Source organism: Microchirus variegatus (genome assembly GCF_963457635.1).
Source record: "Microchirus variegatus genome assembly, chromosome: 5".
NCBI lineage: Eukaryota > Metazoa > Chordata > Actinopteri > Pleuronectiformes > Soleidae > Microchirus > Microchirus variegatus.
This window is the reverse complement of record NC_139806.1, coordinates 24,939,360-24,954,233: the sequence shown is the minus strand read 5'-3', so window position 1 is coordinate 24,954,233 and position 14,874 is coordinate 24,939,360. Positions and strand designations below refer to the sequence as shown.

General features: G+C 43.0%; 1 protein-coding gene across 7 annotated transcripts in view; it reads right to left on the bottom strand.

Moving 5' to 3' along the window:
• Positions 1–533: 533 nt before the first annotated feature.
• Positions 534–14,874, bottom strand: part of LOC310927935 (transcription factor COE1) — a gene marked incomplete at both ends in the record, with an annotated part of 92,736 nt that continues 78,395 nt past the window's right edge. For 5 of the 7 annotated variants that reach the window (XM_083890369.1, XM_083890370.1, XM_083890371.1 and 2 more), the window contains 6 exons: positions 592–623; positions 3,374–3,571; positions 5,214–5,396; positions 5,652–5,814; positions 5,904–5,969; positions 14,655–14,743. In XM_083890369.1, the coding sequence (XP_083746495.1) occupies positions 592–623; positions 3,374–3,571; positions 5,214–5,396; positions 5,652–5,814; positions 5,904–5,969; positions 14,655–14,743 (731 nt within the window). Of the gene's footprint in view, positions 624–1,757; positions 1,827–3,373; positions 3,572–5,213; positions 5,397–5,651; positions 5,815–5,903; positions 5,970–14,654; positions 14,744–14,874 lie in introns of all 7 variants that reach the window. The other 2 variants (XM_083890368.1, XM_083890374.1) reach the window with 2 other exon arrangements.

Here is a 14,874-nt window from a genome sequence, read left to right as displayed (position 1 = left end):
AGAAGGGACAGAGTGCGTCTGGTTTGGCTCGTCTTTGTCGGCAGGATTTGACCCCGCGCGAGACCTGCATCATCATCATCATCATCATCATCACCAGGTTTTCTTCACATTATATTCCCTTCATTGACGACCAAACTTCATAAATAGAAATAAAAAAAATCCCTCACGTAGGATATACACTTAGAAGATGATTATCACACGATAACTGTTGCACAAAAAGGAAAAAAAAAAATCACTCGAGGGAGGAAGTGGATTCTGTCCAAAATAAATACACTTCCAGTGTCCGTGGAGAGTTGGGTTATAGGCGTGGCCATTCTCCTATAAAAGCATCAAGGTGTACAAAGTCTAAACAACGTATTTCCTCGCAAACATTTGTTTTTCTTGCAGTTGTTGTTGTTTTTTTTTCCGTGTATTAGAAAGGGCCTGAGTTGAGTTTGTTCCTTCAGATAGGGACAGCTGTGTCCGTCCCCGATCGGAGTCCGACTCCCACCGACGTCCGCTGCCGGGGTCGGTGCGAGTGTGCTTGGTTCATTTCTCACACACTTACACACACACACACGCACACACACACACAGTCATTTACTCACACCTTTACATGGGTGGGACAATCATTCCAGGGATTGCTGCAGAAAAGAGGGGGGGGGGGGGAGAAAGAGAGAAAAAACTTTTTAAACATCGCCAAATATTTTCATCGTCGTAAAAAAAAAAAAAAAAAAATCCTCATAAATACATCAATATGTTTTCCCATCTGTACAGCTGTGTGACTGCAGAGACATTTAAACATCAAGAGACAAATAAATCAATAAAACTGAGCAGGGGGACACGTCATTTTAGTTAGCGAGGCTGCTAACGCACAAACATGCACGGGTACTGTATGTGTGTGTGTGTGTGTGTGTGTGTTGCATTTAAACCCAAGGGGCTGGGTGTCAACATGTGAGAAGCAGAGCCCAGCCCAAAGTGACACACACACACACACACAGCAACAAAACAATCCAAATAAATGATTTTATATTTCATAGGACATTAAATCTGCAAAGGGAACATATTTTTGTTTTGACAGAAGTGAACTAAATATATTGTTTCAGTCAAAAGCTAAATGTTTCTTCCCCTGCAAACACACACACACACACACACACACACACACACACACACACACACACACACACACACACACACACACACACACACACACACACACACAGGCCCAGGTATAGTGACAGTATATAAAGTGTGTGTGATCACACAGTGTGTGTGTGTTTGTCCATAAGTGGGTTGTGTTTATTTCAGCTGTGCTTTGAGGCAAAGCTTTGAGTTCCCACACCCTCGCACATGCTCTTTCTTCCTCTTCTTCCTCTCTCACTTTCTCTCTTTCCACTCACACACACATTCAAACACAGCTAAACAAAGTGTGTAACGTTAAGAAATGACTACAGTGTGCCAAATGTCTTTTTTTTGTTGTTTTGGTTTCTGTAAATATCCAACTTCCTGTCCTTTTTTTTTTTATGTTTCCCAACCAATCGAAAAGGCTGAGAGATGGTTACCAGGCAACAGATCTGCACAGTGGGATGAGGGATGCATGGAAAAATGACGCAGGCAGTCATGTAGATGGGGAAGTGATAGAAGAAAGGAAGGGAAGTGAGTGACAGATCATTCAGAGAGCAAAAACCTAAAGATGAAACATGACATTTTGCTTAAACTGAATGGGTCAGTTGTTAAACAGAGTGGAATAAGGGAAAAAAAAGAGCTGAGGAACATACTTCAGGTGAATGCCAGGCCTTGTAGAGAGCTGGCTGTTGAGTACTTGCTAGAGTCCACAAATGTCTGATCTGGTAGAGAGGAAGAGGGACAGGGACGGAGAGACGATGAGGGAATGGAGAAAGGACAGGTACAGGGTTATAAGGTGAGAGAGAGGACAGAGAGAAAAAACACTGTTGATCCAAAAGGTAAAGTGGATAAAAAATAAAGGTTTATTGTAGTGCTGGGCGCGTTAACGGCTTCTACGTTAGCATGACGCCTGAGCGGAAAAAGACGTGCATAACGTCATGTTTACATGAATCCCGATTTGTTAAAATGAGTCTCTAAAGTAACGCTAAACTGAGGCACACGTACGCAGTACACAGGTACGCTGGTTATTTATAGCGCTGCTCTTTTTGTTTAATAAACAGACCGCTCCAGTTCCATTGTAGGCGCGCTAACGGCGCTAAAGGAGCTAATGCAGCTAACGGAGCTAACTGGTAAACGGTGCCTGGACTCTGGTGTCGCGGCACGTAAACACGACGTCACATGCGTCTTTTTCCGGTCAGTCGTCATGGAAACGCGCTTTAACGTGCGTAAACGTGCGTTGACGTGCATTAGCATGCGTAAACCTAGTGCCCAGCACCAGTTTATTTAAAGTTCCAGTGTGTAATATTTTAGAGGGTCTTTTGAGGAAAGGGACTTTGCATTCTTTCTGGTCCATGAAGGCCACCGTAGTTCCCTGACACACTTGATAAAGGGAGGAGCCACTAATTCTTAAACACTGGACCTTTAAAGGGATTCTTCGGTGCACTAATTCAATAATAATCACACTTTTAAAAACAGTAATACAGCGCGAATGGGACTGATGCGCTTATGTAAGGCTGTGAAAAACCATCAGGGATGCATTAGGTTTCTCGACACTGCAGAGTATGTTTTGTGTTTGTGTTCTCTATAAATGTCAATATTAGTTTGACTTTTCTGTATTCCAAAGTGGAACCACACATTAGTCAGAGACTTGATGAAAGCCTGGTGACTTTTTATCAGTCTGAGACACTGACATGAGACTAATGAGAGCTGAGCTTTGATTCTTTTTCTTTTTCATACTGATTTGGTTTTCGAAGGCGCTGACATCTCATAGACACGTTTAATTGTTTTGGATTATTACCTTCGCCAAGGAGGGTTGGCAGGATTACACAAAAACTACTGAACCAATACTCTTCTTGGCAGAGGGCTGGATTATGGACCCAGGAAGAACTCATTTACTTTGGAAATGGATCCAATTTAGTGGGCGGATACAGTTGTTTCTCACAATGTGGAAATGGGAAAAAAAAAAGCTCCGGCGTCCACTCGCTTAATTGGACCCACCCCAAAATATAACTGATTCTTTATGAGCCACTTCTCCACTGAGCGTCATGGGAATGTATTCAGTAGTTTTTGAGTTTAAAGTCGGAATAAGAGCTATTATATTAAAGATATTTCAGTTCGGATGAAACAATGTCTACAGCCTGTTTTGATCAGGTACAGTGAGGATGTGAAACACTCCAGAGATGATATGGACGGATTAGTTTCATCGGGGGGAACCCTCCCTCTGTCCATCCTCTCACTGACTGCTTTCACTCCTGTCATGGTAAATTACCTTGGAGTCCGTTCCCGTTGGCGCTGGGACAGGAGGGCGGCGGGGAGGAGGAGGGCCTGACCACCGGAGCGAAGGCGGACTTCTGCTTAACGGCCGCCGACACCATGTTGGCCGGAGAGAAGGAGAAGACGCCAGAGGAGGAGGAGCAATTGGACGGGAGGGAGGTGGAGGAGGCCATAGTGGGACTGGATGGGACAACTGAGGTGGCAGAGATGAGGGGAACGGGAGGTGAAGGACAAAGAGGAAGAGGGTGGATTTAAGACACATTGTGATGACTCTGAATTGACTATTTCCTCACAATTTACATCCTCAAAAGAATCATAAGACATAACATGTTTTGGTCTTTTCAACACGGCAAAAGACCATTGCTATGGCGATGGTCACGTGGTGTCTGCCAAACAAAAACACTGGGGAGAACACACTGCGTGGTTACAACACATCACAGCAGATGCACAGAGGAGGTTATATCATAGTATGGTAGTAGAGTAGTAATATTTTGGTAATACCATCTTATTTTAATAGTATTCACTAAGTAATAGCCAAGAATCAACAATGGAACATGTGTTTGGGACATAGAGGTTTTCCACTGACTGTAGCCTACAGAATCTTTCATTACCAAGCTAATATGAGCTACTTATGACCAAACTATAATCACTATTATTATATACAGTAGCTGGAAATTGGATTAGAAATAAGGGTATTATTATACTATAACCTCCCTTTCTAAAAGTTATTGCCATACAGTTCGTGTATTGTTACCGTACTGCTATGCAAATGCTACCCAAGACAAAAATGTGATTTGAATGGCCAGCAAGCAACACGTCCATGTTGCAGGAAAAATATCACAGATCGCCAGGTTCTTTTAATCTGGGGCTGTGTTCATGACACTCAGCCTGTAGTAGTAGTAAAATTAATGTTAAAACACACATTTATCTATCCAGCCGTCCATAATCCCAGCTGATCATCACAGGGCCACATAGAGACAAACCACTCACTCTGACACCTTAGAGCGACCAATTCTAAGTCTAATCCCCAAATCTGCATGTTTTTGGAACGTGGAAGAACCCGGAGAAACCGCCAAAAGTATCTGCCAACCTTACGCAACCATTATGAAAACACGTGCCCTCCTAGAGGAGCAGAAGCTGCAGCTTTTTTTGGTGTGAAATATTCCACGATCATACACAGGTTTGATGTTTGTTCCAAATGTGTCCGCATTGTTTCCGACAACATGGTTTATCATGTAAATGGGCCACTTAGTGTATGTTAATGAGAAATGACACTCTTAAGTGTCACTTAAGTCGACTCGTCTGAAGTCAAACATCCACCTGCATCATCATCATCATCATCATCACCGCCATCTTCCTCATCATTATCATCATCATCAGTCGTGTGGAAAAACTCAAGCAGACAAACATTATCTCACATCTCTCTGTCTGTATCCTTTTCCCTCTCTCTCTCTCTCTCTCTCTCTCTCTCTCTCTCTCTCTCTCTCTCTTGCTTTCTGCTAAATGGAAAGAGATGCAATTAACCAACAGGGAGAGGGAAAGAGAGAGAGAGAGGGAAGAGGTGTGGCTGTCAGATGAAAGGCTGTGAGGGGAGGAGGGAGGAGAAGGATGGAGGATAAAATGGATCTATGGAAAGTGAGTTGGTGATTGTTTTTGATGACACAGAGACAGAGAGTCCCGTGGGGGGGGGGGGAATCCACACAGCAGATCTGAAACGTTTCTCTTTGTGTCTACAGACATTTTGTCTCCGTCTTTGTGCTCACTTCTAATCAGCGCTAGAGAGGGGTTTGAGTGTGTGCAGCTATGTTTATTCACGGTTACGGATGCGCACTCACTGGCATAAGGCGAGTTGGCTGCGGAGCCGTTGAGGAAAGTGGGCGAGCCTCCCAGGTTGGTCATGCCCGCGTTGTTAGCGTAGCCGTTCATGGTGCTGGTGACTGAGGTGTAACTGGTCTGCTGAGGCGTGGAGCTAGGCACATAACCGTGAGGGGACACGCTACTGCTGCTGCGCACAAAACCTGCGGGAGGAGAGCGGGAAGTTATTCATGGCATGAATTTGGAAGGTCAGAGATTTACGTGAAGTATGTTTAAAAACAAAATTCATTGGAAATAAAATGCTGACAGAAGTAGAAACACCGTGACACATTAATCATGGTTTTATGAAACAACCTTATTGCCGTGTGAGAAGAAAGCACCTTTGATTTAACATTGTCTATACAAATTATGATCATCCTTGCTGCAAAGGTGGTCATTGAATCATCTATAACCCTCACCCTGATTGGCCTGTGAGGTTTCGGAGACATTGACCGAAAGCTGCCCGGTGAAAGAGTTGACTCCCATCATGCCACCGTGGGTGGAGCCGGAGAGCTGGCCGTGTCCTCTCGGAACGCTGTAAAGAGCCTCAGCGATGTCGGCCGCGCGCTTCAGGATGATCTCCTACAGGATTTAAAACATTTAAACCATCAATATGAGACACACAGAAACACTTTCTGCCTCCTCTTTCCATGTGGAAATTGGATTATTACCTGGTTATTATGGGGCAAACCATAAAGGGCTTCTACCAGGTCTGCTGCTCTCTTCAAAATAACCTCCTGGAATAGTGAAAATAAACAGAATTAAATGAAATTGTTATCGTTATGTCATGTCGGTCCACCATTTCTCTGTGTTTTTGTCCTTGACCTCACACATCTTGATGTAATCCTTAAACTTCATGCGTTCATAACAAAAAAAAGGCTTTGAAATAAAAAACAATGTGATTTATAATGAAGAATTTCAGGGCATAAAAAGTAAAAATTCACAAATAAGTTACTACTACATGAATACATACATGCAGCAAATTGCACTTAGGAAAAAATACTTTTCTCTGCAATCTGGCCTTTTTTCTCCCGAACACACCATCACCACCAACATCCATTCCTCATTCTATTCACGGTAAACAAATTGCTCCTTAGTCCTTTTAAAGGCAGGTAATCTGCTGTCAAGTCAAGTGCTTTTATGCATCTAAATGACATCTTAAAGTGACAGGCATTTAAAATAGACTCTGCAATAAATCCAAAGTGCTCTGCAGGCTCCTCTGCTGTGCATCGCTCATCATATCAGATCACATTTGTCCCATGTGGCCAGTTTATGAGCTGCTCTGTTGATGTGACAATGCACACAATTCTTCAAAGAGTGTTATTTTTTAGCGGGAAAAAAATATATCATGTGAAGGTGAAGGAGTTCATAACATGAGGAGCTGGATTTGGCTCAAAAATGTTATGAATTATTTCTGAAAATTGACATTTTTATCTCCCTCTTCATTCATTTTCACCTTCCTCCTCATCCCCTCTGCCTCAACACTGGGAATTGTCCTTCTCATTTTCCCCACGCCCACTTTCACCTCTTTCCCCCCCCCCTCAGTCTCTTTATTGTTTCTCATCTCTTCCTCGCCTCCATGATCTCTCCCTTTTTTTTTTCACTCGGCTCCCACCCGGGGGTCGAAGGTGTCTTGTTTAACAGTTAATGTGTTGTCGTTTCCACAGCGTGAGGCCGCGCAGAGGCACAGGGAAAATTACTCTGTTCTTCACAGTATTAACCTGCACTGTGTGACACTCACACACACACACTTACGGCTGACTGCGTGTGAGTTTGTGCCGAGTGGAACATATTGCCTCTACATCAGTGTGTGTGTGTGAGGATATGTGAGGTCACAGAGTCAGTCAGCAGTTTTACTTGTGCCCGTCTGTGGTGCTAAATTCAATCTTTTACACATTATTACAACCCGGCTGGCTCTCTGTTAACCTCTCATTATTACACTGGTGAGCTGAGCCGCTCACACTCCCTCACCCCCCCCCCCACACACACACACACACACTCTAACACTCACAGAAACCTGATCCTGACTGTTCGAGCGGTTCCAGTAAAGCAGAAGCTGATAAACGGGAAGGGAAGATGATCCTCTGGTAACATCATCATTATCAGGTCTGCAGGCACTACATCACTCTCAGCCTTGGACTGTGGGGATCGATGCACTTTGAATACTTTGCCTGTTTACGTCTTTCATAATTGGACACGCAGCGACTCGCGTCGCCTTATTAATCTCTCTCAGGTTGCGTCTGTAAATAAGAAAGCATTGTTCGTCAGATTACCGCCGGCCTAATACCTCCTGCTTTCAGCCGCATTGTCTTGATATGAATGGAGGTGGTTTTTTTGTTTGTTTTTAACAGGATCTATTCTCTAAAGTGATTAAAAAGTCTATAACTATCCAGCTTTGACATCCCGAGGGCTTGAACTTGTGACAGTGGAACAGCCTGCAGCCAAAAAAATTACTGTGATTACGCACCAGAATTAAAGCTGTTATCGTGTTTTAGTGAAACTGAGGACTAAATATACACATCAGTTCAAATCAAGTACCAACCCAGAATGAAATAGTTTGTAAACTTCAGTTTTGAAGCATGGAATTTTGAAGTTTGGCAGCACCAAAAAATACAGTATTTGAAGGACAGGGTGGAGCTAGGGATGAGGTTTTTAAGAAACCCCTAAAATGACTGGCGTATATGCCAGGACTGGACTATACTTTCATTTAATACGTCACATATCTGGATAAAATTTAGATTTACAGACACCAACACACTTTTCTGTGACCAAATTGGATTTGACGTTTGCTTAAATTGTATTTCAATCCACCTCCCACAGTGATTTGAACAGATTGTCTCAAACGAAGGCGTGCAGTGACTATAATATAATGTCACCAAACGTCTTATTTCCTTTCTTTTTTTGACACATGCTAGTCAATCAACAGCCTTTTGGTGTTTAAAGTGTATGATAAGACATCCGTGTGATATAAACAGACTCGGAAACGTTTCCTTTTCAAGTCACAGATTCTCATTAAACTCCTATGAGAGTTAATTTTAAAGCTTTAATCTCTAATCTCTGCCTTGATTCGTGCGATCGTCCTACATTGTTTTATCCGTTGTCCATAAGTATTTATGGAACACACACTTGTCTGTCATTTCATTTCCGTGCCTTGTCAATCTTTAAAAGTCATTTTTTTTATGCTCATTCTTGACTGAAGTCACCGTCGAGATTTGTTATAATCTGGGATTGTGTGCGTTTGAGGGAAAGTGTGCAGTCAGGCAGAGCGAAGAGGGGATGGGTGGAAGAAAAGACCGATCTGTTTGGCGGAGAGAAAGAATAACAGGAGGTGTCTAGGTGCTTTTACTGTCTGAGTTATGACCGTCACTAATGTGATAACCATGCATTACACACACGGAGATACACACATGTTGTATGCATTAGGAGCAGGAAACGCTGAGCGGACTGTCTGTGGGGTCAGATGTGTGTGTAGCATGCGTGTGCCAGGGCCAGTGCAGACATGACACACACGACTTATTCTTCCCTTAATGCTGCTACATTAGCTGCTTGATCCGCTTCTAATGTCCCATTAGGGATGCCGTACATGCAGGGTCACACCTCGAACAGAGATGATGTCATACTTTACGAGTGGGCTCAGAGGGATGTGGGGACAATCACACACACACACACACACACACACACACACACACACAGATGAAAGCATCGACACTCACTCAAACACACAAACCCTCTGGGGAACATCTTCTAATGCTAATAAGTTGCGAGATAGTTTTCGGATGTGAGGTTTCAGATGTCGTTTGTGCTTGTGATGTGAAACGGTGATATGTGTGCAGAGAGAGCGATGGTGAGAGGGAGAGATTTGCGGTTTCATGCATCACCAGGATTACTCATGCCGATGACACGACCTCGGTGCAATGCGTGACATCAAAATGACTCGCATAGCGATGTCGGTTGAGTGACTCACACAGGAAGTCGCCAGTCCAACACTCACTGGTCAACCTTCTCTGAAGGGTGCTTTCACACCTACACCAAACGTGTTTGGTCCCTTGGTTTGGTCCCTTTGCGTAATCTCCGTACTTCGGGTGCGCACCAACCGTTTACCCATAATGCATTAAACTAGACCGTTTCATCCCATTTGGTTTGGTTGCTTTCACATCAGAGGAACCGTACCAAAGTAGTGCGCATAAAGTGGTCCGAGACCACCCCTTTGGACCAGTTGATTTGGTGCGCACCAAAGTACAGACATTACATTCACACCTACGCAAATGAACCGGACCAAGGGACCTAACACGCTTGGTGCGCACCAAAGGCTGTAGGTGTGAAAGCGCCCTAAGATTGCAAATAAAGGTCCAGTGTGTAAGAATCAGTGAGACTGTAGATTGCAACAAACCAAGGACTCATCCAATCACTCCTGTATTTCCTAAGCATGCTAGGATACTATAATGGCCTTCACAGACCAGAAAAGATGCTATTTACAAAAATAGAAAGACCCTTGTATCAAGTATATTAGTTTTTTACACTCTCAAATAAAAGTGCTAAGTAGAACCATATAAGGTTCTTGGTCTTGTCCTGATAGCAGAACGCTTTTTGTCTTCAAAAAGCGTGGAACCCTTTTAAAACCCTTTATTCAGGAAAGGGGTTTTAAAGGGTTCTCTGGATCAAAATGGTTCTTACTGGAACCATTAGTGTTACCAAGAACCCTTGAAAAACCCTTTCTTCAGGAAAGGATTGTTCAGAAACAAATGGTTCCAGGTAGAACCTCAGCCCTTGTAGAAGGACCCTTTTGGAACCCTTATTTCTAAGAGTGTACTTAAACTTTTACTTTAAAGAGATTATTATCAAATTAGACCTTAAGCCAAACCAGAGTTAACATTAAAACAAACCCCTTCAAACTTGAATTGATTTTACAATCACATCTATAACAGAACCAGAACTGCACGGTGAATTTTAGGGATTCTCTCTCCTAACGCTCATGAAACCATGAATAACAATAAAAGATGGTCAACACTGGCAGAAACTGGCAGGTGGTTGCACTAAAAAACACAACAGCAAAAGTGCAATTTGTGCCAAGACGTTGCCTTTTACTTATTTAGTTAAAAAAAAGAGCAGTAAAACCCAGGGGGACCCTTACTGTCTATTTATGCTGTCTGTGTCTTCCACCATTATCCTGCTGCACTGCAGCCAGGAGGGCTGATTGATTTCTTTGTGCATTCAATGAGGCATTTCTTCTCCTGACTCTCTTAGTTAGAAGCAGATTGGCCTCACAGGTGGTTAGTGGCAGATGAGACTATAAAAACCACTTCAGAGGTTCTTGTTATTAAACAAGGTAGTGAACATGTGTTCAGTCCTGCGGTGAAACGCCAGTGACAGTGAACTCGGGCATGAAACAGACGTGTACCGTCAGAGTCAGGTGAACACACTTTACACAGTTAGTTTATATGTGCACATATGGATGGATGCTGAAGAGATCACAGTGACACATACTGGCAGCTGATGCTGCTGTGTGTGTGTGTGTGTGTGTGTGTGTGTGTGTGTGTGTGTGTGTGTGTGTGTGTGTGTGTGTGTGTGTGTGTGTGTGTGTGTGTGTGTGTGTGTGTGTGTGTGTGTGCGCGCGTGTGAGGCCAGCAAAATCCCCTAAATGTTCAATGAACAATTATAGAATCTGCTCTCTGCTGCTAATCCCCTCATACACTCCACTGCCCCGTCTGTCAGTCTGTCTGTCTGTCTGTAGGTCTCTCCATCCTTGTCTCTCTGTCTGTCTGTCTGTCTGTAGGTCTCTCCATCCTTGTCTGTCTGTCTGTCCATCCTTGTCTCTCTGTCTGTCTGTCTGTAGGTCTCTCCATCCTTGTCTGTCTGTCTGTAGGTCTCTCCATCCTTGTCTGTCTGTCTCTCCATCCTTGTCTGTCTGTCTGTAGGTCTCTCCATCCTTGTCTGTCTGTCTGTCTGTAGGTCTCTCCATCCTTGTCTGTCTCTCTGTCTGTAGGTCTCTCCATCCTTGTATGTCTGTCTGTCTGTAGGTCTCTCCATCCTTGTCTGTCTGTCTCTCCATCCTTGTCTGTCTGTCTGTAGGTCTCTCCATCCTTGTCTGTCTGTCTCTCCATCCTTGTCTGTCTGTCTGTAGGTCTCTCCATCCTTGTCTGTCTGTCTGTCTGTAGGTCTCTCCATCCTTGTCTGTCTCTCTGTCTGTAGGTCTCTCCATCCAAGTCTGTCTGTCTGTCTGTAGCTCTCTCCATCGTAGTCTGTCTGTCTGTAGGTCTCCCCATCCTTGTCTGTCTGTCTGTCTGTAGTTCTCCCCATCCTTGTCTGTCTGTCTGTCTGTAGGTCTCTCCATCCTTGTCTGTCTGTCTGTCTGTCTGTCTGTAGGTCTCTCCATCCTTGTCTGTCTGTCTCTCCATCCTTGTCTGTCTGTCTGTAGGTCTCTCCATCCTTGTCTGTCTGTCTCTCCATCTTTGTCTGTCTGTCTGTAGGTCTCTCCATCCTTGTCTGTCTGTCTCTCCATCCTTGTCTGTCTGTCTGTAGGTCTCTCCATCCTTGTCTGTCTGTCTGTAGGTCTCTCCATCCTTGTCTGTCTCTCTGTCTGTAGGTCTCTCCATCCTTGTCTGTCTCTCTGTCTGTAGGTCTCTCCATCCTTGTCTGTCTGTCTGTCTGTAGGTCTCTCCATCCTTGTCTCTCTGTCTGTCTGTAGGTCTCTCCATCTTTGTCTGTCTGTCTGTCTGTAGGTCTCTCCATCCTTGTCTCTCTGTCTGTGCCTTCAAACTCCAATAACCAATAAAAAGGCCTGATCGATACTTGTGGCTAGAAGGCAAGAGTGTGTGTGGCGCCAAATAAAAGTAGTGCACCCACAGTCACTAACTGGTGGGCGGCAGTAATAAAGTCTCAGGGTTCAATAAAATACTGGGCTCCACAATGATGAATTAACCAGCACACACACACACACACACACACACACATTGAGTAAATCAATAAAGAGACGATACAACAGACACATGTTGCAGAGAGAACGTCTCATTTTAAAAATAGTTTGTCGTTCGTCAATTACTTACGAGTTGATACGGAAATTAGGCAGTGGCTAAATCTGAGATTGATGTATTTTGTACACAAATTAGAACGTGTTACAACTGGTCAAGAAACCCTTTCCGAGCAGCAGCTGAAAAGGCAGATTCTATATCTTTATCTATTTGCGTTTATCTGCAGAGGAAATCCTTTCAGAACAACTGTGTATGTTTTTATGTGCTCATGTCACCGAGCCTTTGTGTTTATGTGTGAAAAAAAAAGAAGTGTGCGTCAGTTCTTTCCCCTGCTCTGATTTACGGCGCTGAGCGTCACTTATGGAATCACAGTGTTGAGTAACTGGCTGACATCATTTCCTCAGCTGTATGAAAACACACACGGTCATAAAGGAATTGACTTCATTCCTGTGCTTTACTGCAACAATTGGCTAAAAGATAAGTGAAGTGGCAATCAATGTATTTTTTTATTTTATTTTTTTAAATCAATCCACAATAAAGGGCATACAACATATAAATGTAATATATTTAATTAGAAAAATGTAAAGCTCTCCATTGTTTAAACAGGGAATCTAGTTGTATCAGCCTGGACAGAAGGCTATGTGGTCTTTTATTGACAGATATTAAATAAATTAATTATGAAAATAGTTCATATGATATCTTTATGATGTTTTATGCTGCAAAATCAGACATTAAAGGTGCAGTATGTAATAAATCTAAAGCAACTGGCCATAAAATCCTCCTTATATGTCACAGAGACTCAGGAATAATGTTCATATAACAAACTGAACTCACCAACAACAACAGTACAGAAAAAATATTTGCATAAAAAAAATATATTTTGCAGACTGCAAATCACGTTTATGTTTTGAAATCATGTTTTGGCATGTGGCGCCACCTACCGCCATCTACCAATCATTGCAGTCAGTAGAGTCTCAGCTGTCGAGCAACCACGGGTTGCCAGTTACGTCAAAAAACGAAACCTAAAAGACCTCTGTATTTTGAATTTGAATGTAGTAACCGTTTTGGGCCACATTCTTACATATGGCACCTTTAAATAAAGTGTTTTTTCAAGTTAATCTTTATGAAAAGTGTATGTATTTTTCTGCACTGTTCAGATAGAGCAGTGTAATGGACATTTCATAAATGTTTCCAAATTATTTAAAATAAAAAAATCTATATATCCTGTATATACTGTATACATATTCTAGTAAGTTAATTAAAATACCACCAAATTTGAAATATTACAAAAATAGATTTTTCTCAGGACGATTGCAATTATGCACGTTCATTAAACATGAATGATTTATTGGTAAAAACTGACCCGGAGGAAGATCCACAACCAGATCCTCAGTGAAGTTTTGTGTGTGCAGGCTCTGCCTCCTTTTAAAGCTCATTAAAGTGAACCCACAAACCCTCAGAGTTTCACAACTACTGTACGTTTTTTAATGCCAGCATTTAAACAGCAATGTGCTCATTAATGTCTGAGGCTACAAACACTGCAACATAAAGTACAGTCCACTGTAAACGAGTGAAAGACAATAAATGTTTACGAGGACAAATACACACTTTTTTCCGCCCACACTGAAAGTGATGCACGTTCTCACGGCGATAACGTGATTGTTAACACGTGTGCGGGAGCCGGGGTGTCGGCGCGGCCGCGATGACATCGCGCCATCATCGCATCATGACCAGCGCCCTTTTTTTTTTTTTTTTTTTTTTTGTTCATGATGTCACAGCAAAGACATCCAATCCTGAACCAACTCCAGTTGGGATGAAGAGCCAATCAAGTGCAGCTGTGTTTAAAGGTCATGACCCCGCCCACCCAGATTCCTATCCAGGTTTTAAGATGAACCAAGAGCTTACACACACACGTGCGCGTGCACACACACTTTGAATGGTCTCCTCTGCATGTTCAGATCAAAATGATAGGGTTTGTTTTCAAAGCCGTGCTCATCATTTGGTGTTAATTGTTTGCATCTGCGGAGGCTTTTAGCACTCTGCTTGATCTCCAGCTGTTGAACAAATAATCCGAGATGACTTTCTGATTTGGAGACGATTCAAACATTCGTACCCTGCAAATGAGGGTGAACAGCTCACACACACACACACACACACACACGCACGCACGCACGCACGCACGCAAAGAGTTCACGGCGAGGTAATAACAATAATAATAATAAAAAAGAAACAACCCACAGGAGAACACATATTCTGCTCAGAACACACAAAACTAAAACATTTAAACCATAAAAACACAATTATTAATGTGTTTGTGTGTGTTCTGTGGTGTCAGTTATGTTTTAGGGTCTCACACCTTCTGAAGTGCCCCATCACAGCCTCACTAAAGTTGAGGTTCAATGTCCAAAAAAGGCACATTATACATTTGCACAAGGTGAATGCTCATTTTAGTACCTTTGGCAGCCTCTCTGGGTCCCCAGGGTGTCGAGGGATGACTTTCTGAAGCCTCTGGAAACCGTAGTCAATAGTCGGCTCGTTCAGTGCTGCAGGAGACGGAAACGGGACAGAAGTTAAGAAAGGAGAATAAAATAAAAATGCTTTATTGTTGATTCCAGGGATAATTTCCTCAAAGGGCCGGACACTTTGTCTTCCTGACAAATCCAAGAAAACTGTG